The sequence below is a fragment of the Astyanax mexicanus genome, chromosome 1, assembly GCF_023375975.1.
Source record: "Astyanax mexicanus isolate ESR-SI-001 chromosome 1, AstMex3_surface, whole genome shotgun sequence".
Lineage (NCBI taxonomy): Eukaryota > Metazoa > Chordata > Actinopteri > Characiformes > Acestrorhamphidae > Astyanax > Astyanax mexicanus.
In genome coordinates, this window is record NC_064408.1 from 13555547 (window position 1) to 13582937 (window position 27391).

Consider the following 27391-nt stretch of genomic DNA (forward strand, 5'->3'; position numbering starts at 1 on the left):
GGTACTTTTGGCAGTGTGCCAAGTCCTGCTGGAAAATAAAATCCTCATCTCTATAAAAGTTGTTCTCAGCAGAGGGAAGCATGAAGTGCTGTAAGATTTTACGGGAAAACACTGCACTGACTTTAGACTTGATAATAAAACACAGTGGATCAACACCAGCAGATGACATGTCTCTCCAAACCATCACTGATCATCAGTAAATTTTACATTTCAGTTGGAAATGAAGGGACCAGAGTCTGGAGGAAGAGTGGAGAGACACACAGTCCAAGCTGCTTGAGGACTAGAGTGAAGTTTCCACAATCAGCGATGGTTTGTAGAGGTACAAAAAAATATATAATATAATCACATTACACACATAAAACCACTTCGAATTTAATTTTGTTTTGTTCTTTTAGACATGATCACTCTTAATGTGTTTGAGAGCATCAGTTGTAAAGTTGTGAAGAGGTAGAGTTGGTATACAGTGAATAGCTCTATTTGAGTAATGTTCTAATCCATATTATGTCAAGAACTACTCAACTTCGTAAAGAAAATGAGAATATTTGTTTTAGTGGTTACGCAATAAACAAATCATTCCTGAAATCATAGACTACTGCTATAATGACTGCATTGCAAGATATTGTTCAAAAACATACAAAGGTTGTACTGGCATGAATGTGAATAAACAACGAACAATACATTATGTGTCTTTTCAACAGATATATTGTTTTCTAAATGAATTTGTCTCTTTCAGCACAAGCCAATGTTTAAAATATTAAGTAAATGGAATGAAAATTATGATGGCTTTGGAAAATGTTTCAAAATATTCAAAGCTATTAATTTTGTGAAAAACTATTTCTAACATGAATTATAACCTGAAAATGAAAAATGAACTCGATTAAAGAATCAGCAATAAACAACCAAAACAAAAAGTCAAATATAAATATATATATATATATATATATATATATATATATATATATATATATATATATATATATATATATATATATGAGATGGAAATACAAAAGCAAACACAGATTTAAAAATCATGATATATAATTTATTGAAATCATGGGATTGTTTTGTTCTTTTTAAAAAAAGTAAAGCTTTCATTGATATGTCTACACAGTAATCATCACTGTTCTACTGTTATTACAAAATACAGCCGTTATGAGGCGATGCTTCAGTTCCCTTATTGTAAACAGATTTCATTAGACCACAAAAGGGTCTAAACATTTCAACATTATGAATTTTTAACAAAACTCCCATTAACAATAGCTGGAGATTTCAGGTTCCTCTGTTTCAGCAGCTTCTCCAGACCCTGCAGAATATGGGGGGGAAAGAGAGAGAGAGGAGAGATGAAGTGGGAAAAAGTCACAGCTGTTTCTCCAGCCCTCCCAGGGGGTCCCTGATTATCTGCATCAGTTCACTTCACATGCCCATACATTCACACTGCCCTGATTATCTGCACTAAAGCTGTAAATATAAAAATATCTGTCTAAAAAGAGAGAATGCATCAGAACTGTGTAGAACAATCTGTTTATAGAAACTCACACTATTTATTTATTTTATTGATGGCAACTTATGGGCAATATCACTTATTGCTCAGAACCCTAATACATAAATACATACTGGACAACCATGCTTCCTCTAATTCTATAATTTTTCATATTCTGGTATTATATTTCTTCTTATACAGCTCTGGAAAAAATAAGAGACCACTTTAAAATGATGAGTTTCTTTGATTTTACCAAACTGAAAAACTCTGGAATATAATCAAGAGGAAGGTGGATGATCACAAGCCATCAAACCAAACTGAACTGCTTAAATCTTTACACCAGAATCGGCATAAAGTTTTCCAAAAGCATTGTGTAAGACTGGTGGAGGAGAACATGCCAAGATGCATGATAACCGTAATTAAAAACCAGGGTTATTCCACCAAATACTGATTTCTGATCTCTTAAAACTTTATGAATATAAACTTGTTTTCTTTGCATTATTTGAGGTCTGAAAGCTCTGCTTTTTTTTTGTTATTTCAGACATTTCTCATTATCTGCAAATAAATGCTCTAAATGACCATATTTTTACTTGGAATTTAGGAGAAATATTGTCCGTAGTTTATAGAATAAAATAACAATGTTAATTTTACTCAAACATAAACCTATAAATAGCAAAATCAGAGAAACTGATTCAGAAACTGAAGTGGTCTCTTATTTTTTTCCATAGCTGTATTGTTGGTATATAAAGTTTTTGTATTATATTTTCTGACATTTCTCTTTTAAACTTATCTACTGTATATAAATGAAATTAAAAGTTAAATAGTGTAAATGTTAAATTGTTTAATAGCTTTAATAGTTTCAGATCCAATGACAAAATAAAACTGTCTTTCAGTAGATAAATTGATCATTAATTGTTGCATCATTAACAGTCCAGCAAGTGCTCCAACATATCATTTCATAATTACTCTGTAAAGTTAAGTGCCTTTAATGTGAGTTTAATAAACACTTTTTCAGTACTACAAAATAATATCCTCCTCACATATCACAGCATAGAAATCTAGGTACAGAAAGCAGGATCAGCCATACTGCAGCAGACCTGGAGCAGAAAGAGTCAGGGGTCCTTCTAAAGATCCCAACAGCAGAAACTCAGCAAACCCAGTTATTGAACCCACAGCCCTGTGATTAACAACCTGACACTCTAATCATCAAGCCTGTTCAGTCCTAGCCCCCTGTAAAGATTAACAGTACAGTGGCTGATGGATCTCTTACCTCTCCAAAATACGACACAAGTGGAGAGATTTCACAGACTGCTGGAGGATCAGCATCCTGAGCCGTCCTGCAGACAGAACATACAGTCAGTAACTACAATACCAGTCAGTAAATACTGAGTATTTCATATGAACTGAGAGAATATTAAAAGGTACAATTTTTTAAAAAGATCATAAAAAAGGACGATTAATCATAATCATAAAATTAATGTACATGATCCGCATCTCCATAAAAGTTTGGAGAGACATGTCATCTGCTGGTGTTGATCCACTGTGTTTTATTATCAAGTCTAAAGTCAGTGAAGTTTCGTTTTCCCACAAAATCTTAAAAAAAACTCTGTTGACAACTTTCATGGAGATGTGGATTTCATTTACCAGCAGAACTTGGTACACTTCCCACACCGCCAAAAGTACCAATTGGTCATATATAATATTCTAACTTTCTGATAAACAGATTTTTGGGTTTTCATTGGTTGTTAGCTAAAAATCTAAAAAACAGATTGGTCTGGTAGGTTTTCTCTACAGCAAACTCAGTCCCAACAGTGCCAATCTGGCAACCACATGTCCTGAGTCTAAGCTAAGTCCAGCCTCTGAGTGAATGATGTAAAGTGAATTAATGCTGGGTGTGATGTCACCTGAGTTTTGGAACGATGGGATTCCCTTGATCATCCAAGAAGTTGGCCCCAGCCTGCACTGCCCAGCGGTAGTGCTGAGAGAGCAGAGAGCGCCTCGCTGTGGTCGGCGTGTCCACGGGTGCTCCATCCGCATTTTTAAGGGGTGAAAACTCGTCCTCCCTACAAACCTCAAAAGCAACAAATTTCCTGCAAGAAAAGTCTTTAGTTTAATTACATTCAGGTACGTGGAAAAGAGAACACTCTGGTGAACTGACTGCTGACTGATGAGTTGAGTCAGGTGTGTTTAGATTGGGAACATATCAAATAATTTTGAAATAAAATGCCTGCCCCAAGATTGTTTTTAACCCCTAAAGTGTGAAATAATAAACTGGTGACTGGTGCAATATTCACTTTGAGAACTGGAACACGTCAAAGACGAACTTCTCCATTTTGATTCCATTTGGTTTGGTGGGTTTCACTATGTTGCCCTCCTCGTCCACAAATGGCACCTTCTTGATGGCCACATGCTGCTTCAGCTGCACCTGAAACTTCCTGAAGAAAGAGAATGAACAGATTACACAACTGGCATGACCACACTAAAATATCTGTATGCTATTATATTGTAATAATGTAATATATTCTGCAAGGCTTTCTTTGCAATTTTAGGTTTAAAGTGGCACAAATCTGTTTTTTGTTTTGCGTAAATGTAAACCAGATTCGCTTTTTTAATTTTGAGATGTGTGAAACCACAATTCAGATTCTTTTTTTTTTCGTATTTATTATTTTTTATTGCATTTTCTTTCCAATTTACAAGGCCAATTACCCATCCCACTAGTAATGCCCCAATACCAGGAGGGTGAGGAGTAGGAGGCACATGCTTCCTCCGATACATTTAAAGTCAGCCACCGCCTCTTTTCGAACTGCTGCTGATGTATCATTGCCAAGTAGCATCACAGTGCACTCTGAGGAAAGCGCAGCAACTCGGGTTCTGATACATCAGCTCACAGACATCAGCCTTGTGCTGATCTACATCATCCTTTGGAGTGATGAGGGGAGAGAGCGCCATCTACCCACCCAGGTAGAGCAAAGTCAATTCTACTCTCTCGGATCTCTGGTAGCTGATGGCAAGCTAAAGAGCATGAACAGGATTCGAACCAGTGTTCATCTGATCATAGGCCCCACAATTCAGATGCTTTCAAATCAGATCTGAGCCACTGTCATGTGTGAAGCCAATGTCAGATACCAGATGTACCTGTGATGTACATTGTGTAAAAAACAACCAAATAAAATCAATTTAGAAAAGTATCACAATATTTTGTTTTCAATACAATACAATAAAAACTTTAGCGCTCATTGGTATATCTGTATCGGGTGCTTAAAGGGTTGTCCCAATTCTTAGGGAGAGGATTTCTGCAACTCTTGTCAAAAGAGAAATGGGATTGGGCTTAAACCTATATGTGTATCAGAGTCATAAGCCACTCACTGAGCGACCTCCTGCAGGAAGCCTCTGGTGAAGAAGTGATTACAGATGTTTCCAGCGCTGTACACCAGTTCTCCTCCAGGGTGGCGCTGTTCTGCTGTTTCTGGCAGCACCTCACTGTACTCCACCACCTGATACACCCCATCCACACGACACACCACTCCCACAGGCTCAGCTGGATACGCCTTCTCTACCACCTTATTACAGAGAGATTATGTTATGTATAACATTATGCCATGTACATAATGTAATAAACCAACTGTATTAAGCAAAAAGAAAGTCTTTAAATTTGAGTCAAGATTGAATGTCTCTTACAACTCTGAAATTAGGAGTAAAAGCTCTACTAACTTGCTGTAGTACTATTAACTCGTGGTGTAAGAATCAATATAAATTTATAAAAGTAGCACAATATTTTGTTTTGCACTACTGTGTAGATTTTCCAAATGACAGTATTGATTTTGAATTATAATACATTTTTATTTATTAAAATTTTCTCCCAATTTAGCTAGGCCAATTGTCCAACCCATTCAGCTGCAGTTGTGCTCTCTCAGGTCTCCGGCAGCTGATGGCAAGCTACATGACCGGGATTTAAACCGAGCTCCTGATCATAGTGGCAGCACTTTAGACCGCTCAACCACTTGACACACTATTATTATATAAATTTTTGAACAATCATCATTGTATCCCAATCATTGAATTGTGGGGTTCCGAGTGGTCCTGCAGTCTAAAGCGATGTCACTACAATCGGGAGATCGCTGGTTCGAATCCTGTTCATGCAGCTTGCCATCAGTGGCCAGTGCCCTGAGAGAGCACAATTGACCTTGCTCTCCAAAGGGTGATGTTGCTCAGCACAAAGCGTCTGTGAGCTGATGTATCAGAACCGAGTCACTGCACTTTCTCGGTTCTGATACATCAGAGTGCGCTGTGATGCTACTCGGCAAGGCTGCATCAACAGCAGTTCAAAAAGAGGCGGTGATTGACTTTACATGTATCAGAGAAGGCATGTGCTAGTCTTCACCCTTCTAGGGTGATAGGGTGGAGTCCTAATGAGTGGGTTGGGTAATTGACCTTGTAAATTGATGAGAAAATGGGATAAAAATGATAAAGAACATATCTTAAATAAAATATCTTAAAATATTAAATAACTTAAATAACTAAAAATGAGGAGAAAACAAATCATGCAAACATGCAGTTCTTCAGAACTCCAGAACCATTGAATATGTTTAAATAATTAAATATTACATAAGATATCTGAGCAGAAAATTCCAAAATACCACACAAAGTAAACTTCTCAGCTGCACTGAAGCAACAGAGCATTCATTCAGGTTAAACCTGTTTTCTAATGAATTTATGTTTACCTTTGCGCCACAGTCTGCTCCCTTCATCACACAGAAGCCAATGAAGACCGGATCAGCCATTTTTACCAGGATGTTGTCTACACAGTAGACGTGAAGATACTGCACCCCCCTTCTCTCCATGTCCTCCAGGATTTTATTGTCTACAAGGGCACGATAAAGGCCTCCGTTGCCATCTGTGAGAACACACACACACACACACACATATATATATATAACACCAAGGACAGACACAGTAACTGCTGAGTCATACATGCAGCACATTAAATGAGCTTGAGAATGTCAAACTGTATTAGCTTGGCATAGTTAAATAGTGCATGGATGTGACACTGTGATTCACATTGTGAACCTCAAACACTGTTGTGTTCTCATTCAATAGAAAATCCAACAGAACCAAAACAAAGCTTAAAAACAAGCCAATTCCAAATCCCCCAAACTGTTACATCACAGGTTAAGCACGACTGAAAAAACTATTAGGCCTGTCACAAGAACTATTGTATTTTGTTTGGACGATATATTGTCGATAGATTACATTACTGTCATTTTAAAAGCATTTTATGCCACTGATTTAGTGATAATATAACAGCTTTATAATGCCGTTACCCTCTATTTACACAATCTTATAAATTGTCTATTTTTACTAGTGTCAATCATTTAAAAAAATATATTGCGTTATATATATATAAAAAATATATAAAAAGAGCTGAGTCAGCACCGAGCACTTAAAACCGGAGGAAAACAGCAAAACAACAGTAATCTGCCCTTTAATCAGGCATTTATATGGCTTTTTAAAAGGTAAATCAAAGTGTTTTTCTGGGATTAAAAGCGTGAATTCAGCTGGAATATCTACTAAAGTGCACAGCTTTCCATGCGGTTATCTCAATGTGCACGTCCTGTGATGTGACTATTGTGCATGCTCACATCGAGATGAAAATGCTTAAACGATATATTGTGCAGCCCTAATATGCATGTATTTGGTAAGTCATTATTTCATATGCAATTACTGTGACATAAAAATAATAGGGTAGTAAATAGGCTTAGCAAGATAATAGATGATAAAAGATTTCAAACCTGGTGCCATGGCTATCTTATTCTTCTTTTCCAAAATAATCTTTCCATCAAAGCTGACGGCTGGAATCATCCTCTGCTCGAACATCACCACGTTGGATGGATCCAGGCCAAAATAGCTGTTGTCTTTGAAGAACTTCTCTGTGGGCTGCAGGGTAAACTCACTGGTCATTATGTACCTGTGTGAAAACAAGAGAAAATTATAGGATTGTTATATATAATTAAAGCATTATAAAGTAATAGCACTACTGAATTAGACTAAAGTGAGGCTTGTCTGCTGTGAGTATTTTGTCCAATCACAGATGTTATTCCAGAGAATGCAAATTGTAGGCTTCTTTTTTATATACCAAGAGTGTCATATGATCCAGCAGACATAAACTGGGTCACAGTGACACAAAACCATCTCTAGCCACACCCCCATCACTCAACCCAACGCTTAGCCAATATATCATATCATATAAAGCATATCATGATTGCAATACACAATGGTTTTTGGATTAAGTATTTATGATTTAATATTCAGTACCAGTCAAAAGTTTGGACACACCTTCTAATTTAACATTTTATTAATTTTTCGCTATTTTGCAAATTAATACTCATAAGGAATCATTTAGTAACTAAAAATTGTTAAACAAACTCTCTCAAGCATTTAGGTGCTCTTAGCTGGGGATCTGGCAACTTGCGTTTTTTGAGGCTGGTAACTCTGATGAACTTATCCTGTGCAACAGAGGAAACCCCTGCTCTTCCTTTCCTGGAGCAGTCCTGATGAGAGCCAGTTTCATCATAATGTTTTTGATGGGCTTTGCGACTGCACCTGAGGATACTTTCAAAGTTCTTAAAATTTTTCAGATTTAATTGGTGTTCCGTAACTCCCTAAGACTTGCCCCAATTTGAGTTGCTTCATAACTGGCAGTCTGAACACAGCCTATACGGACCTATACGGACTGGAGGTGTGCGAAACTCACCAGGGAACTGTGCATTTGGAGCCGTTTTTCTCACTTGCAAGCTCCTGCACCTTCTGAATCCTCTCAGCCTGGATCTGATACAAGGTTTTGCCGCTTGGAAGCCCAACATTATACATTCCTTTGGGATAGGGAACTCCGAGACGTGTTCCCTGACCACCAGCCAGCAACAGAACGGCCACTTTGTTCACAGCTATCTGCAGAAAACCTGGAACAGGAAATTATAAATTAAGTTTTAACCAAACAACCTACATGACCTCACACATACACTATACGTCCAAATGTTTGTGATATCTATTAATAAATACAATATTTTGTTATTTAACGTTACAATCATTGCTGACACAGATGTGCAAATGCACACACACACACACACACACACACACACAGCTTGTCTAGTCCATGTCTAATCCGTAATTAAACGTAAAACGTTCAATAAAACGTAATTACTAAAATAAAAAGCATATAAAAAATGAAACAATGTAAAAATAAATAAAATAATATTTTTTATATACTTTATTATTATATATACTTTATATATTATATATACACATTATAAAAATAAACAAAAAAAAATAATATAAAACAATGAAAAAAACAAACTAAAAAAATGAAACAAATGTATTACATATACAAATGTATTATATATAAACTACATTTTATTTAGCATAAAAAAATTATAATCTTAAACAAAATTAATTATTGTAAAAATAAATAAAACATTGATGAAAGTCGGTGTTTGGAAACTGTAGATTTTAAATGAAATGCTAATTAAATTAATAAAATAATAATAAAAAAAAGGTAAATCCAGTAAAAATGATAAATAAATATAAGTATATATATAGTATATATAGTATAGTATATAAGTATATATATATATATATATATATATCTACATACCCTCAGCCTCCCACTGTCTCAGGGTCTCCGGCTCGCTCTTACACACACTCCCAATGAACTCCGGATCAACGGGCTCCATCCGGGAGTCCAGCCGCTCCTCCTCTCCTGCAGCTCGGCCAGCAGCCTCCGCCGCCGCCCGGCAGTGCTGGATCAGCTCCTCCGGGTCCAGCAGGGAGAGCTCCCCCAGAAACTCGCGCTTCTGCTCGGCGGAGAGCTCAGCCCAGAACCGCAGGGCGTGGGTCTGACCTGCAGACTCCAGCCCGGCTCTCACCTCCTCTATAGACCGCATGTCTCTCTGTGTGTCTGTCTCTGTGTGAGAGTGTGTGAGTGGGACTGAGGAAGTCTGGAAGTGTACAGAAGTGTGACTGGGACTGAAGAGCCGCTGTAAACCTCACCTGACCTGACCACCAGCTAACTCGTGACTCTGGAGCAGAGTGAAGGAAAGAAGAGGGTAAACATGGTTATGATATGATATATTATGCTGTAATATGGAAGATAGAGAGACAGATAAGAGATGAATGAGACGAATGAAGATGATCAAAGTATGGAACTCCTATTTGCCTTTGATCTTCTCTCAGATCTTCTGGAGAACATCTGGTGGGTTGAGCAGCTGACTGTAGAGACTCAGCACATTCAGTTTTCCACACAGGCAGAGAACTTCCTCTCCTTCCCCTCCTGCACACAAAAACACCACACTTATCAGAGAAGTCCAGCTGATCTCAGCACCAGAGGAGCTCTGGAGAGGAGAGCAACCACTTAATGATGTCTTCTGGGTTAGTTTTGTCAGGCCACTCACTAGAGGGCACTCTTGAGGGAGTCATATGAATCAAGTCAAGTCAAATAGTTTTATTGTAAGTACTGCATATTTACAGGACATACAGATAATTGAAATTACATTACTCTCCTTCACAAAAATTACAAAAAGTACATCAAAATAACATTATACATATAAAACAATGACAGATATTAATGTACAACAAGGTCACAGATATACACATATGTGAGACAAGAGACACAAGACAATAGTGCAATATTAAAGTGAGAGTGTACCAGTTTAGTAATATGGTATGATGGGGGATTAAAGACAGAATGGAGGGAATGACAGTACCAGTATAGGACAAACAGGATATAGGATAGGATATAACAGTCAGTCTTTTTCTCAAAAAAGAACATTATTAAATGTTTCGGCACTGCAGAATTTTTAAAAGCTTTAAAACTCCAGTTCAATCAAGTGATCAATTAATTAATCAGTCACTCAGTCAATTAATCAACCTTTCATTTAAACTATGAGTACTTTATAAGGGTGGCCCTCATTTGCAATGTACTCGAGCCAATACCGAAAATATAAAGAATAATAAAAATAATAAAAAGATTTTTTTTGCTTCCAAATTATCACCTCTAAAATAAAACAATAAATTAAATACATCAGTACATACATATGATCCCTTCATTTCCCAATGAAGATTTGCAAATATATCCAAAACATTCTTGTGTAAACACGGTGATAAATAAATGAACATAATTTTGTTTTCTGTTGCACAAAAAACACAGATATCTTCTGTGTCTAAAATAAATATTTTTTAAACATGTTTAACTGGATACATTCTATGTATTACCTTAAATTACACTTCTTAACCTAATTAGTAATACAGAACTACATGTAACTTAAAACCATAAATTTAAGTTAAACATAAGAGTTAAAACATACGTTTCTTATTCAGATTTTTTTTAATGGTGATTCAGCCAAACAGTCAGATCACAGTATTAGAAGTAATGCTAACGTAAGAGAACCCGCTGGATAAATAGTTAGTTACTGTATTAAAGGAAGGTTTTAGCTGTTCAGTTCCATTAACCCCATTCATTCTGGTCTCCCTCGCGGGCTCCCTCTAGCGGTGATGAGTAGTTCTCTGATATAACGGGGGGAGATATGAAGCGGGCAGTCTCTCCATAAACCAGCTCTCTGCTCAGAAGTGTCTGCGGGCTCCCGTATCACGTGGTCTCAGCGTGTTCGGCTCAGTGTGCGTCATGTGACTCCCTATACACACACACACACACACACACACACACACACACACTTTCAAAAGTGTAGTAATTATTTTTCAGGTATGCCACATTTTACATTTTGGCCACTTGGTCTTAGAGTTAGATACTAAAATTTCTATTTTTAAAAATATATTTTTTAATATTGGACAGTTGTTTCCTATAAAAAAAAATTAATTACTTAAAAAAACACTAAAAACAACAAAATACAGTATTAGCTCTAATATTGCCATATTTAAGAGGGTCTAGTTTTGTAGGTAGTAAAATTTTTCTGCAGTAAAATAAGTTATTTACATTCTGAAAACTTTGAGGGCTTTGGTATAACTGCGTTTTAGGGCCACTCTAAAACACTTATAAAAAAAAACAAAAAAAAATGAAAAGGTTCACCTTGAGAATTAAGACGTAATATTACGAGAATAAATGTTATATTACAAGAATCAAGTTGTAATGTCACAAGCTTAAAGTTATATTACGAGAATAAAGAGGCAATATTATGAAAATAAAGACATAATATTACAAGAATAAAGACATAATACTATGTGAATAAATATTACAAGAATAAAGATGCAATTTTACAAGATTAATGTAACAAAATTACGAGAATAAAGACGTCATATTATGCTAATAAATATTAGGTGAAATATTTTGTAGTTTTATTTTATGTGCGTTTTTTTTAACCATGTCCGCAGTTTTACCTGGTTACATTACATAAAAGGATTAAATAGTGGTTAAACTGTATTGCCAAAAGTATTGTCCTGTCTACCAAATTGAAAACCTCTGGAATATAATCAAGAAGAAGTTGGATGATCACAAGCCATCAAACCAAGCTGAACTGCTTGAATTTTCGCAGCAGGAGTGGCATAAAATTAGCCAAAAGCAGTGTGTAAGACTGGTGAAGGAGAACATGCCAAGATGCAAGAAAACTGTGATTAAAAACCAGGGTTATTCCACCAAATATTGATTTCTGAACTCTTAAAACTTTATGAATATGAAATTGTTTTATTATCTTTGTATTATTTGAGGTCTGAAAGCTCTACTCTAAATGACAATATGTTGTCCATAATTTATGCAATAAAGCAACAATGTTTATTTCACACAAACATATACCTATAAATAGCTGAGAGAGAGCAAATTGTGGAATTTTGAGCTCAAACACATCTAGTACTTGAGTTGCATTTAGGGAGTTCTCTGCCCTATGCCATAGGCAAACTTGTGCTTACTTGCAAAGCAGGTTTTTTCTTAAAACACAAATGTTTTTTACTTTAAAGCAGTAAGACAGACAGCAGTTTAACTGAAATAATCTCTTTATTGAACATTATTTCCATACAAACATAAATATACTTACTCTACATTCATACACGTTTCAGGCAATCTATCAGGGACAACACTCAGACTCTCTGTGCAGTACACATTTTTGCATTGATTATTACATTTCAGCATAAACTAAGACTCGAAGACTCGTGTCATTTTTTCAGCCTTACTGTCCATAAAAGATATGTCTTGCAGTAGAAATATTTGGATATTGCATCTCCTGGCCTCTATCTATTTCCAAGGCTTTGTTACAGACAGTCTGAGCCAATCTGACTCCCCCTTATATCTCATATCCCCATCAAATCTCACCGGCCATTTCAGCCAGTAATTCCCACTTGTTCCATCAGGGAAAGGAGTAAACCACATTTGTCCCACCTGAACACACCCTTGGAGACCCCACGCACAGTACATATTGATATACACGGCACAAAATGCCAGGGTTTTAGTTTCGTAAGAGCAGTTACATACAAAGGCTACCAGTACCAGACAGCGGCTGCTGAAAAGAAGTAAGGCGCGTAACATCAGGCAGCACGGCGAGGGTTGGGGGTCGACATTCGTACATTTTGTACAGCTACAAAAGACGAGTCTGAGCCGGCACAGTCACTGTGCCTGGTAAAGCTCATAAGGGATAGGAGCCACATGCACAAGATGAGCCTGAAGATCTGATCCAGTTCTTATAATAAAGTGTGTGTGAGGGGAAGGGGCATGGAGATTTCACTTTAGGGCATAAAAGTGCAAAAGGCATTATGAGATATACGAATTTGTTAATAAAAAGGAGCGTCCCTCGGCTGGTAAAGCCCTGTATATAAAGTCTTCTACAGCATTAATTGCACATTTATACACACTTATCACTTCATACATACATACATACATACATACATACATACATACATACATACAAACATACACACAGACATGCATTAGAATATGAACAGTGAGGCAAAATCTGACCAGTCTGCGGATTCATATTAATAGTTAATTAATAGTTAAATACAATACAGTCATGTGTTTTTTGTGTTTTTACCCTGTACATTTGAAAGCCCAGTAACAAATACATTGACTTTTTTCCCAATTTCTAAAAACTTCTGCACAGTTTACATAAGTTTTATATCAGTTTTATCCCTAATTTAACTAAGTCAATTAAACCACCCACTCGCTTGCAAACTAAGAAGGCCAGGACAAGCACATGCCTCTTCCGATCAATGTGAATCAATCAGACTCCATCCCTTTTTAAACAGCCGCATTATTAGGCAGCCAGAATGATCCGGATCCCCAGCTCTGATACATCAGCTTACAGGGGTCTGTGCTGACCAACATCACACTAGAAGTGATAAGGGGAAATCGTGCCATCTACCCACTCAGAGAGAGCATGGCCAATTGTGCTCTCTCTGACTCCGGCTGCTGATGCTGGCACAGTAAGTCATAATATCAGCACTATGTTAGAACTCTGTGACCTCTAGTTTCAGGGTCATGTATTGATAATTAATCACAAATTACCAAAACAGAACTTCATAATAGATCAAGAAAAATGTAAATATGTATTGTAGCTGTTTAAACAAATCCTTAATGGACAATTTCTATTAGTCCATTAAGTCCATTCATCGTACAATTTTAACAGTGTAGAACAGTTGCCATTTTCAAATGATAAAACAAACAAAAAACAACAAGCAAAGCATACAATTCACTCGACCTCACTTGCACTTCAGTCATAGGATGCACATAGGATGTACCTTGTTACAGTGACAGCTTAAACATGAACATAAAGAACTGCTGTGGGTTAAGAGAAAGCTACAGTTCTTATATAGTTTATAGTTTGAAGCCAACTGAACCTTTTAATTATTTAAAAATCTATTTATGGGTGTTATTATGCATGTGCATACTCAGCCATAGCATTAACACCACTGACAGGTAACATGAAACATTGAGTATCTTCCTCTACATTGGCATTAGCCAAGGGGTAGGATCTACTGTACATATTAGGCAGCAAGATAACAGTGTAAGGGGATGGAGAACAGAGAATATAAGAATGTGTACAAGAATCAGTGTGGTGGCTAGATGACTAGGTCAGAATATCTCATCATAAGAAATTAGGTCAATCTTAAGGGTTTTTTTTTTCCCCCAGTATGCAGTGATCTAAGAAAGGACAAACCCTCCCATGGCTCACTAAGGAATCCATGGAGACCCCATGTCTCACTTTACAGGACATAAAGGATCTGCTGCCAACATTAGAGGTCTTGTGGTGTCCATGGTTGAGAATGGTCAAAACTGTTGTGGTGGCACAAAGGGAGCCTATTCATTTTTAAGCAGGTGGTATTAATGTTATGGCTGATCAGAGTATTTACATCCAAGACTAGGCTTAATCCCTGTCTGTGGAAGCTTCCCAGAAGTTACAATCTAGTGAGGTTTCTATGGTGTACATAAAAACTTTTTTTTTATGCCATAAAGTTCTAGTTAGAGCATGTTTAAAAACTCAGCATGTTCTCAGACTGAAAATCAACCCACACACAACAGTTGAAAATTAGCCTATCTTGCTAATCTGGCACATAAACAGAAATGTGGATTAATATGCAGTACTGTCCCTGTAAATGTAAATGAATGATGGCCTTTTTTACTAACTACAACTGTAGCTAGTGAACTTTGCACCAAAACTCTGCCCCAGTCATAACACTCAACACCCACAGAACACCCATTCTTCCCCACAGCGCATTCCCCTTTCAGCTACAACATGAAACAAACATCGCACCCATGCACATCACATTTTCACTCTAAATAACATGGTTTAAAAAGACAAACAATACATTTCTAACGCGCATTCTGGTGTCAGTCAGTCCAACACAAAATATTCAAGTCTGTATTTTAGATATATAGATTAGCGTGAGGTTCCTGAGCGCTTATTTTCCTTTTACTTCTTGGTGTTTGTGAAGCACAAGAACGCAGGACACTAAGGCTTGCGCACTAATACTGGGAGATTACTTTTAAAGACAAGGATTCATTTAACAGCAAGGTGCAGAGCAGCAGTCTGAGACAACAGCTGCATTGATCTGCTTCAACCTCCTTCCTAAAGTGTGCAACATGTTTCACCACGAACGGTGAAATACAGCATTTAGTCCAAGAACTTCCGGAAAACCAGTAGAGAAACTTTTTACACTGAATCTGAACTAAGACATAAAGAACTGATTCACTCTGACCCTTTTTACACCTGGACACTTCATGTGATCAGTATCTAGATTTTAAAGACAGGCATTTAAACTTTGTAGTCAAATGAGTCTTGAGTTAGTTAGACTGAAATAATCTGATTGCTAATTGGAGAAGCATGTGTTTAAATTGCTTTAGCAAGAGATTCAAATGCATCCAAGATCACCTCCTGAAGTGGTTTAAGTTTGGGATTTTTATGTTTTAAATGTGTTTTGGGTTCGTTCACACTTGCATATATTTTTATGTGGCTTGGTTTTCCTATATCCAGACATAATCCTGATACTCCAGATGTATAAAGTGACCAGATGTAAACCAAGTTATTGAGATTTTGTATTGTTATTTTAATCAGGAACCAATAAAATAGTTAATCCAGATGGTAAACACTGTCAGCTGCTAATGATGGTGAGTGCAATATGAATCCTTTGTAATGTGAAAACATTAAGACAGACTTCGTAGCAACTTGCCATCAGTTATTTTTGTATCTGCTGTTTACACTAGTAAGAATTATTTCTATACATATAACAATAAAATAAATAAACAGAAACAAATGTGTATTAAATGATTTGGAGGTCCTAAAGGTAACATGTAGACAATTCAACTACAAAGAACATATTCTGAACATGTATTTAAAAGCATTAAAAGTCTCTGCAGCGGCGCTTCTAGGCTCATGCATTATGTTGTTGCTTTTTTTTTTTTTTTAACAAATAATTTCTTAGGTTAATAAATTATAAACAAAAATGATATAAAAAAGGTAGTGCTTAAATAAACATCTTGACACAAAAGAAAAACTCAAGGCAGGGTAGGATTCACCAAGTCAGGCTTAGGCGCATGTTAATCAAACACTGCCTCCTAGTGGAACTACAGGACAGTGACCTTATGAGCAGCTTCTCAAAACTATGAGCATCAGTATCGTGCAAACTCCCTTCATCTCCTTAACTTAAGACACCACGAGCAGTGTGGCTGTGGCAAACGGACGTGCACATTCTTGGTCCCTCGTGAATGAAAGATGACTCCAGTTTGATAATCAGGCCTAAAACCTTTTGAGTGAGACATCCCACTCCAGAGTACCAGTCATGACCATTCGAATTGGATAGTCCACCTGAAAGAGAGGCAACAGTCTTCTCTGTTCTCTGCTCCATCCCGCCTTCTTCCTTCCGACATTCACAGAATGACAGAGTGGACTCCAAAAAATTTCTCATTTCTTTCAGATCTTATGTTGTGGCCTCTCTTTCACATCCCGATGAAAATTCAAAAGGAAAAAAAAAACAAACAAAAAAAAAAAAAACAAAGGAAAGAGAGTTTCTCTGATGCTCTCACCGGGACTGAACCCCAAGGGTGACCTTTAAATTCTCATACACTACGTAGCTGATGCTGACCGCAGGAATAACCTTCATGAAGTTGGGAGCCAGACCTCGGTAGAGTCCCGTGGCACCCTCTGTCCGCACAATGTGTCTGAACAGGCCGCTCATGGACATCTGGGGCCCTCCCTCCATGGTAGCTGCTGTAGAGTGAGAGTAAGAATGAGAGATAGATGTAAATTTTAAATGTATAAAAATAGACCTTTTGGTTCTGAATAACTTCAGGCCATCATTTCAAAAGTCTGAATATATTTTTTCTTAAAGCAGCACTAGGTAGGATTTCCTTGACTCTGTAAGTGTTCCGAGGCGGCCGCGACCAACGCACGCGAGAACTGCGACCTGCTTTCCTGCTTGACCTTTAGTTCTAACAGTTCTACAAGGACTACTAGTTTATTCTTTACAAATTAACATACAGACACTGGCAGAAGCTGGAAAGAGACCGAATATGTCTGTGAAAGCCAGAAAAGGAGAAATTATTACACTCTACAACTGTAGGGGGAGCCCACGAGCACAAAATCTCAATTCTACCTAGTGGAGCTTTAATATAACAAATATCTAAACCATGTTTTGGACTTGTCTCCAGCCTTTTACTCTTTTTATGTGATAATGCCCTTACATAACATATTTATGGAGTATAAACACACAAAAAGAGCATGAGGGTCACAGTAAAAAAAAACAAAAACAAAAAAAAACAACACATTCAGGAGCCCTACCTTGAGCTTGCATGCGAGTCCTAACCAAAGCCAAGGGGTAGCTGGCTAACTGACCACAGGTGCTGGACATGGTGCCACAGGCTAGCAATACAAACACTCCTGGATCTGCACTGTCTGTGGCATACCTCTGAAGCCACGAGTTCTTTAGAGTCTGTAGAGAAAGATGGATAAAGATAGTACTGTTTAGTAGTATACCCATTCCTCATATTTTAAAGGTTTAGATCATATTCTTTTCTAAATTATATTTAAAGGCACAATAATGCCATTATTTAAGCTTTAAATCAATATAAACTAATAGGAAAAACACAGAAACCAATAGACAAGCAAAAGCCTTACAACACAAATTATTAAGGACCAGGAAAAAAACAAAATACATCAAGTAAAGCACAAAAAAAATGGATGCCTTACCTCATACACTGCCAAGTCTATGCCAGCATAAGGGATGATGCCAAGCATGTTGGGGATGTAGCCCTTGTAGAACGCAGCCACACCCTCTTTACGAAATATGTACTTGGCACAGTCCGCAATTCCGGAGTACTGACCCGTCCTTCCCAGGGCAAGTCGAGTCTTCAGGACCTTTAAAGAACAACAAGTGTCTTTGTTTAGATCTCAAGAACTCACTGTCCTTCTCAGAATGCCACTTTGTGGCAAATAACAAGCTATCAACACATGGCTAATTAAGAATACATGTTTTCGAAAGGCCTTTTTTTAATATATGTGTGTGTGAGGAAGCTGTACTTTAAGAACAACCACAAAATACACGATTATACAATATTAATTTAGGCAAAGTTGAAGAATAACGCCTACTTTAAGGTGGCTTTTGAAATGGAGCTGGCATTTCAAAGCAGGTGGACATGGTTTTCTCCATAAACACCTGTGCAAAGATCTGTCAGTTCCACAAACAGACGGAAAATTAACAGCATTCTACAGGTTTCCCTCTATTCTCTCACCTCCATGGGATAGATGCTGCTCTGTGCAATAGCGCCAGCCAGAGATCCTGCAACCAGCCTCTCCAGAATGCCCAGGGTTTCCTGATTGCTGCCTATGAGTCGCTTTATCTGTTGAGATAAAGCCAAACGCAGAACATTCATTAAATGATAAAAAGTAATTACAGTAAATAGCACTGGCAGTTTGCCCTGTTCATGTTTATTATGATTATGTGATAATAAAAAGCTTATTGTGTGACAGACATAACTGAAGGCCAGCTGAAACAGCTGTAATACGATTACACACACTAATTACCTGATGACTTGATAGTTATTTGCAGAATACCACTGTGAAGGCTTTATTAATTCCTGTGACAACTGAACCTTAATCAGTCTCAAGACTAGAGAGATGTAGAGAATCCTGAACACACTAAATTGCACTTTACAGTAAAGCTTACCTGCTCGTATGCCATGAACTTTATGGCAGACTCAGGTGCAATCTTCAATACGTTCATGCCATTTCCTCGCCATAGCGACCGGATTCCTCCCTCGCGGATCATCTGAGAGAAACCACCTGCAATGCACATGGTGTTGCTACGAGAGGCATGGACCTAAAAACACAAAGCAATCAGTGAGCTAAGTTTAAATATAGCCATAATATAGAGTTGGTCTCCCAGACAGTAATTAAATTCAGATTATATATTACACTTTACTTTTAATCTTAAAAGTCTTAGTTTGTGGTTTGATATTAATAAAAGTAAATAAATGCACTGGGATATATGTAAATTGATGGTAAATTAAAATAAATTAAACTAAGGCGTGGGAAATCTTGTAAGTGAGGCTGGATCCTGGCCAATGTGCTAATGGCAAGGCAACGTGAATTATCCAAGTCTGAGCGAGACCTGCTAGTGGGTGACCGATGGATGTTACATACTATCTTTGAAGTTGTTTTTTGATCTTTAATCCTCAGTATCAGTAAAAGCATATCATTACTTACTAATTATGTTATGACTACAAAAAGTCATGACTGACAATAATTTACAGCATGTCCCAATCATGCAAGCAATTTTTTTATTAAAAAAAAAAAAAAAAAAAAAAAAAGTGTCGGTGATATCTTCTTTTGGCAGCAATACTTCAAACTTTTATTTATATTTTTAAGGAGCATTTTAAGGAGCTTACGTCTGTGGGGACACAGGTAAGTTAAAATGATGATCTGACCACAACATGTAATTTACAAGCTTTACTGCAGACTTTTTTTTTTAGGGTGGAATGCACAGGTAAGATGTTCCTGTTATGATCTTAACTTCTCTTTCTTCTCCAGAACCTCACAAAACCACAGTTTAAGAATTTGTGCCAAATGTGGATTTAACAGCAAGTAATAAGTGATACCTTGAGGAATCCTCTAGAGGTTTCTGGCCACCATAGTAAGTTTTTTTTTTTTACAGCATGATCTGCATTATAAGGATTACTTGGACGTTTTAAAGTGACATTTGAAATTATGGGGCAGATTCCCAGGCAGGAATTAAACTGGTCTTGGACTACACAGCATTTTGGATAGAGATTTCCATTAAAAGGTCTGGTTTCTCAATATTTTCCTATGTTATTAACTAATTCAAACGTGTCAGCATTGCTGTTCTTCTAGCACTGGTGGAAGGAACAGCGTGTAACCCTGAAGTTAATTAATAATCACTTTCCAGTCTTCTGTTTTTAAATGACATAACAGTTTCCTTGCTTTACAATCCTACACATTTTTCTAGAACTGCTCCCTAAGCTCTGTAGTCTTGAACTTTTTCTAAGCTCCAGAACTACAATTGTTGTCTAGCTTTCATAGTTGAGCATTTAAAAAAAGACTGACTACAATTCACTGTAACTGTAAAAAGACTACAAATTCAACCTTATGACTAACAGGAAACCTTGTTAAAACCATACAGTGACCATACAGTTGCAGTCCTGTCCCATGACTGTAATGAAACTTAATTTTACCTTTCCCCTACTTAGCTATGTAATCACTAGATAATTCACCCTCCATCCCATAATATGCAACTCATTACTCATGTTCAAAAGTTGAATCGGTCAATGTCATTATTTATGGCTCAAAAACGCTGGCCTCAATAACAGCACAAAGCGGTAGTGTTTAGGGAAAGTCATAAGTTAATAAGTTAGTAAGTTCAGGTCTTATATTATGACGCTTTCAGCAACTTATACTTAGTGTGGGGTCCTTACCTGCATGAGCACCTTCAGTCGATCCAGCGGGGCGGTACAGGTGCGGGACACAGCGCCTGCCCCACCTCCTGCCACTAAATGACGCCACCACATGCCGGTCTTCTTCTCCTCTGCTGTGAACTCATCAGGCACCATCAAACTCTCCCCCACATCAAATATCTGAAAGCAGTAGGCAACATTTTAAACGTCAGAGGAGAAGAGTCCTGTGTCAGCGATGGTTATGTTAAAAAAGGTTAAGACTGAGTTGGATTTGGTTTCATCTTGCGGATTTAAAGGGTGGAAAATGCCCAGATGCAGTTTTACAAGCCTAATTACCTAATTCCAACTGTTACATTATAATAAAAGATTACTAGATTTGATATGATTTTCCTGTCATGGTGGGCAGGTTTATGTGACTATAGAACTATAGAAGATCAAAGAAGCCGCACAGCACAGCGCAGCTTTTTTTTTTTTTTTTAGCTCTGTAATCCTGTGTTCACACTGGAAGGGGTCAAGTAGCTTGTCGTTACGTGTTTGGCTCTTGTGGATGTCTTTGAGGGTGTTTACTCTGTGGCGATTGGGTGTGTATGGACATGGCCAGTAAGCATTTAAGCAAGCTACCCATCAAGCTATCCACTAATTTCTTCTAAGCTTTTTTTTTTTTTTCCCCCAAACTACCCCCTGAAATTCAGCAAATATGCATCATATAAAACAAAAATGAATAGGCAGCAGATATAATGCTCGTGTTAAAAAAAAAACACACTGCTGTGAATATATACATAGTACAGTTGGAATTAAGCATCATAATTAATTTGCATAAGAGAGACAATTTCAACTGTTTGTCGTCTGCCGCTCATCGCTGCTTCAAATCCGCCCTCCCATAGGAAATTAATGGCTGCCTGGCACTCTGTCTTCTGCCAGTGTGAAAGCAGGGTTACATTTTTTCCAAGACTGAAAAGATTGTGTCCAGTTATCTAGTGGTAGCTTTTAGCCTAGCACAGATACCAGCTCATTTCTCTAGCAATACCACCTTGCTCACATTTTTAACTCCCTTTTCTGTGGACATTAGCACAGGAAAAGCCACAGTCACAAGGCCATGTTGCTAAATGTTGCTAACCATGTTGCACGAGGTTCCTAAATGCTTCTACTTTTTAATAATAACGCTCACAGCTGATGGTTTAATATCTAGTTTGGTTGGTTGTTGGGGTTTTATTGCCACTTTAGCACATATTTGGCCATTTGTGGCATACACTTGGTTTTATAAGTCCAGACAGAGCAAAGTTGTTCAAAGATTCTAGCTTGATAACGGAAATATATTTCGCTACATATGTATTAAATTAGGTGTTTGAGGTTAAGATGCGATAAGAACTTTAAAGTCTTCCCAGGTGTTTTTTTTTTTTCCAAAAAGGTCTTTTATGTTCTTTTCTTGGTAGTAAGATCGTCTTATATGGTTATTGGCAGGACAGTCTGAATATCTAGGAGAGAAAAAAAATTACCAGCTGACTTGTTGCAACTGTGGCATCCTATTACAAGACCACAAAGGAGTTCAGTGAGCTGCATGAATAGGTGCATGATTAAGAAAATTTAATGGTTAATAAATGAGTCCTCATATCCCCCCCCCCAATATAGTGTATTTGGGTAACGCCAGATATATATATATACAAAAAAAAATCCATGCTTCATGCAGCTTAAGACTGATCACACGGTCTTACACTCTCTGTTTATAAGTGATAAAGTCCTGCTGGTTTTATCTTGGAGAAAAGAACGCAGAGCAAGCAGGGTGGAGGACCGAGACAGTCACATGCCTGCCATGACCACCATGACGTAACATTTATCAGGTAGGATATTGCTTCCTGTGAAATATTTGATACTTATTTATAGTTTCTTCTAATTCTACAACCAAAATAGTAGCATTTTATTTGGCACATTTAATGAGTACCACAAAAACCTGACCTTGCAGCTCACTTTCCAATCTACTAGCAGTCATTTACAGGTGAGACACGGCCAGTGTCAAGTACATGTGAGCGTCCCAAGTCACTTAAAAGGATCAGGCAGCCTGACGTAGCATGTCAAACGGATGTACCAGTGATGTTAATGAAAAAAAAAAAAGTGTCACTGTTTAGACTGGTCTGATCAGTTAACAGGATTACACAGGAAATCAATGGCCCCGGGTGTCCCTTAATAAGGTTGCATTTCCGCTGCACACAAACACTAAGCACTAATTCAAGTAAAGATTAAAGAGCATGAATGACTAAGCGGTAAATGCAGTTCCTAATAGTGCTGCACAACACTTGGGGGGGGGGGGGGGGGGGGGGGGGGTGACCACATAGCATAATTTTGTTGTTTTGCAATATTAAAAAATGCTTAATTCTTTACCAGGTTTAGGCCTGTCACTTTTGGGTGATTTAATTTCCCAGGATTTATTACAATAAACAATAACACTGGTAATACTGTCATTTTAAGATCTTTTTATGCCACAGATATAAACACAATATAGTACAATAATGATGCATTTACAGATTACTTATAAAAAGCAATTAACTTTGAATTATTCCTTATTAATAGATAAAACAAATAAAATAAATCTTATTCACACGAATAGGCTGTTCTTCCCAAGTAAACAAAATAGACAATATTAAGGTTAGAAAAATGATTGAGGTTATATCTGTAGATTGATGATACTATATGACGACAAAGTGAATAGTAAAATAAATAACAGTGTAGATATAATCTACACATAATATAAGCTGTGGAAAACGCTAGCACAGCGAATTTCCTTAGGTATAAAGCTGCAAAAGTATTTAAAAAAAATAATCTGACATTATAAAAGACATTGCCAGTCCTGCAACGTGAATATTTTGCATGTGCACATTTCTATGTCAGTGCTATAAACATACCTGTTCCTAGTCCTAAGGGTCAAGTGTTTGATAACTGACAGTAAGGAGTAGGACACCAGGACAGAGACAGTAATCAGGTACCGCCTTCTTTACCTCTCTTAATGACGCAGGCACAGTTCACCTTGTAATTTGTTACGTAGCCTTAAGAACCAACGTCATAAGCCCAAAATAGCCCTGAAAGCTCATTCAGAGAAGGAAGTAAACAGCACAAAACTATACCTCACTAAAAGGAGCGTGAGGACTAAAGGGCTATATTTTAGATTACCGTTGAATGCTTCCAGTAGAGGATGATTTCAGGGATGTTGTCAGCTGGGTGAAGCAGGTGGTAGTCCCTCCATTCGTTCCAGTCGATGGTCATCGTCCCGTTCTTGTCCATGCTGTTTAAAGAAAAGAAAGAACCAAAAATAAATATTTGGTTAAAATTTGATTTGTGATTTACAGCAGCTCCAGTAGATGCTCTCCTTATAATTAAACAAACAGCTCCTGTTTACAGCCATGTGGATGAAACTGAAGTTTTAAACATGCTCTGAAATATCCAAAAAGATCACAAGAGGGAAAGAAGAAAAAAAAGAGAACAAAAGAAAGAGAGATATACAGCATTGGCTTACATGTTTTTTCATAGAAGGAAATGAGAGTTGATTTGCAATGAAAAACAGGAGCAGAAATGAAAGGAGGAGGCAAGCCAAGCAGTAGAAGAGAGAAGACAGCTTACTTACTACATTATAGGGGCCAAGATATGACCCCTCCTAATTCTGAGAAGACATGGAGAGGAGGAGGGACAAGAAGAGCAAGACAGTAATCACGAGTGTACAGAGCGAGATGCAGTGGATCAAGAGGATCAAGAGCAATAAAAGACACACAGCACAGTTTAGATGCAAAAACACAAACAAACATTTGAAACACATGAAAAATATGTAAATAAACAAATAGATCAAATAAAGTGTGCAATTATATTTCAATAAAATGGTTGCAGTTACTGACAATAATAATAGATTTTAAGAACTAAAGCTAAATATATATGCACGTGTTGAATTAAACACTTACTTCCCTACACTACTTTTGATGCAGATATCTACTATTATACTATTAATTATAAATCATAAATAGATATACAAGTAGAGAATACTATTTTTAAAAGCCTCATTTTCACTTTGAGTAGCTTTACTTCAATCAGAATAAAGAATCAGCCATATTAAAAAAAACATGACCAAGTAAAAACCTTATGCGATTTATGTAATCTGAAATATATCATGATAAGATTTTTCTTAGACGGACCTACCTAGACGGATGCTTTTACACTGTTATAACAATTGGTTCAATTGTATTGCTTGGACACCTGAAGTGGTTTGAGCAAATTCATATCAGATTAGTACCTGTTTTAATGTGTTTACCCTTGCAATTTTATGGGGCTTGGCTTTATTCTAATATAATACCAAAGACTGATAAAGTGACCAGGTGTAAACAGGGTCCTGTTCCAGGGTCTAGATTTCTCTTACCTTCAAAATTCTAATCTCGTTTGATGTTTGATGTAATCTAAACATTCTGTATGCATGAAAGTCATGCTTCAATATCTGCTCAGTGCGTTTCACTCTTTAAAAAAGAGAACTGGGTAGACGCAACAGCTTGTGAGAGTTTAGATTCTCTGCCTGAGCCAGAGCCAAACTTGGGCCTGGCCGGGCCAAGATTTCCCATCACTTTCCTTAGGCCGGGTTGGGCTCAAGAAAATGGTCTGAAGTAGGTGGTAGTATTTTTTAATGATACTTTTAATATTATATATAGCTATGGTGTGATAATCACAATATAGCAAAGTAATAAATTAAACTGTGTTTAAAAAAAAGTTAGAATGTTATAATCAAGCAGCTCTGAGGCTCACGCACACACAAGCTCCTCCACTTGTTGACTTGCAGCGCTACGAGTGTTAAATAACAGGCCTATGCTTCTTCAGTGTTGCAATGTTAATCAACATAATTCTTAACAGATTTCGCTCATTCGGGTTGGTTCAGGCTAGAGCAGAACGTGCCCGAGCTAAGCTCTACAGCTGGACAGGTTAAACGACATATTTAGCCTGGACATACTGAACTCACCTCTTGAGAATTTTCTCAGCCTGCTGCTCCGAGATGTGCACACCCAGGTCTCTCAGCGACTGCATTATCTCCTGTGAGTCGATGCACCCTGCAGAGATAAAGATCATTTAGAAGTTCTGGTACATACAGAACGTTTCTCTCTCTCCTTATCTAAAATATAGTCAGTGGCCCTTTTTGCAGATCCAAAGCCAGTAACAACATAAACGATGCAAACGCGACATATAAAGAACCCATATAAACACAGTGCCTACTGCCTACCATCATTCTTCTTGTCTAAACTTTTGAAGACCAGCCGCAGCTTCTTCTCATGGTCCCTCAGGTAGTGCACAAACTCCTCGAAGTCCAGCTGGCCATCCAGGTCCTTATCTCCAGCTTTCACGATTTTCTAAAACACACAAAAACATGTGAATTAGAGCAAAGGTCTTGTGAACGTGTCCAAAACGGAAGGGTCTGGAAGTCATAGAGATGATGGACTTCAGGAAGACTACCGACATATGGGCTCTGTTTAGTCAGGGACACTCTGAAAGGTTTGCTGTGTACACCATCATATCCATTAGCACTGTTTGGAGACATTACAAACACAATGTATTTAGTGGAGGAGCCACAGGCTTTCAGAGGCTGAGTGCCTAAAAGAGATAGCGGTGCAAGGGCTCTGATTCAAACCATTGAGTTTAAAGAGCTTATGGAATGGATAAAACGGAGGTGATGGTTTAATTTTTAACTAAAGCCCGAGGAGAATGACATCACTACGTTCATATTGCAATTTATTCAGACACTACCTAGAACTACCCGTTCTGAGTATATGCCGTTCAGACTTTACTATTAACTAATTATCTGATTTTTGGATAACACCTTGGGCAACAGGAATTTTCATTACTAGAAAAAAGTAAAATATTTAACTATTTCGCAGAATATTTGCAGCTGCTACAGGCTATTTCATGCCCTGGTTAATTAATGTGACCAAATAGCTCACAAATCTTTTAACCCTTTAAGAAATTGTTGAACCTCCAATTATTTATGATTTTAACTTATATATTTTGTTGCGTTTCTTTCTAACTTGATGTAAATTTTAACTGGAACTGCACCACAAGTCAGATTTCCAACTTGGAAAACAAAGACAGCATCACAAACCCAGGTGATGAGTTTAGGATCCAAGATGAGTGCACTGCACATTAACAATAGTAAAAAACAGTAGTTTTATACATTTCTTAGAGCTTCTATACTCTTGTGTTTCAGTAAATTAGACACACACAGACTTCTTTTTATATTTTTTATGGTGCACAGATGCACAAAGTTCTGCATAATGCATTATGAATAATGCTAAGCAGAGACAATGCAAATGATTCCTTTGGACATAAATTAAACCGAGATACGTTCTACTTTTTGTCATAAAACACAGTTAAATGTTCTAAAATAGCCTAAAATTGTGTGAAATTTAACTGGAATGGTGTCAACATTTGCAGATCCAATTTGAGAGTAGTGTTTTATTATTTTTATTGATATTTTATATTATATTTTTTATTATTATTATTATTAT

The 27391-nt window shown here is 37.2% G+C and overlaps 2 protein-coding genes across 7 annotated transcripts in view; both read right to left on the reverse strand.

Moving 5' to 3' along the window:
- Window positions 1-1020: 1020 nt before the first annotated feature.
- On the reverse strand, window positions 1021-9552 carry uap1l1 (UDP-N-acetylglucosamine pyrophosphorylase 1, like 1). Its single transcript, XM_049468009.1, has 9 exons — window positions 9129-9552; window positions 8232-8436; window positions 7270-7445; window positions 6202-6374; window positions 4847-5040; window positions 3775-3915; window positions 3385-3570; window positions 2751-2817; window positions 1021-1303 (listed from the first exon to the last, which is right to left on the reverse strand). The coding sequence occupies exons 1-9, from the start codon at window positions 9415-9417 to the stop codon at window positions 1226-1228; spliced, it is 1509 nt and encodes a 502-aa protein (XP_049323966.1). The 5' UTR covers window positions 9418-9552; the 3' UTR covers window positions 1021-1225.
- Window positions 9553-12454: 2902 nt separating this feature from the next.
- Window positions 12455-27391, reverse strand: part of slc25a25b (solute carrier family 25 member 25b) — a 33913-nt gene continuing 18976 nt past the window's right edge. For 3 of the 6 annotated variants that reach the window (XM_022665733.2, XM_022665734.2, XM_022665735.2), the window contains exons 2-11: window positions 26113-26239; window positions 25855-25942; window positions 24487-24522; window positions 24036-24147; window positions 20895-21053; window positions 19130-19282; window positions 18696-18803; window positions 18154-18321; window positions 17746-17896; window positions 12455-17175 (exon numbers count right to left, since the gene is read on the reverse strand). In XM_022665733.2, the coding sequence (XP_022521454.2) occupies window positions 16988-17175; window positions 17746-17896; window positions 18154-18321; window positions 18696-18803; window positions 19130-19282; window positions 20895-21053; window positions 24036-24147; window positions 24487-24522; window positions 25855-25942; window positions 26113-26239 (1290 nt within the window). In that variant the 3' untranslated portion in view covers window positions 12455-16987. The other 3 variants (XM_007255803.4, XM_007255804.4, XM_049468219.1) reach the window with 2 other exon arrangements.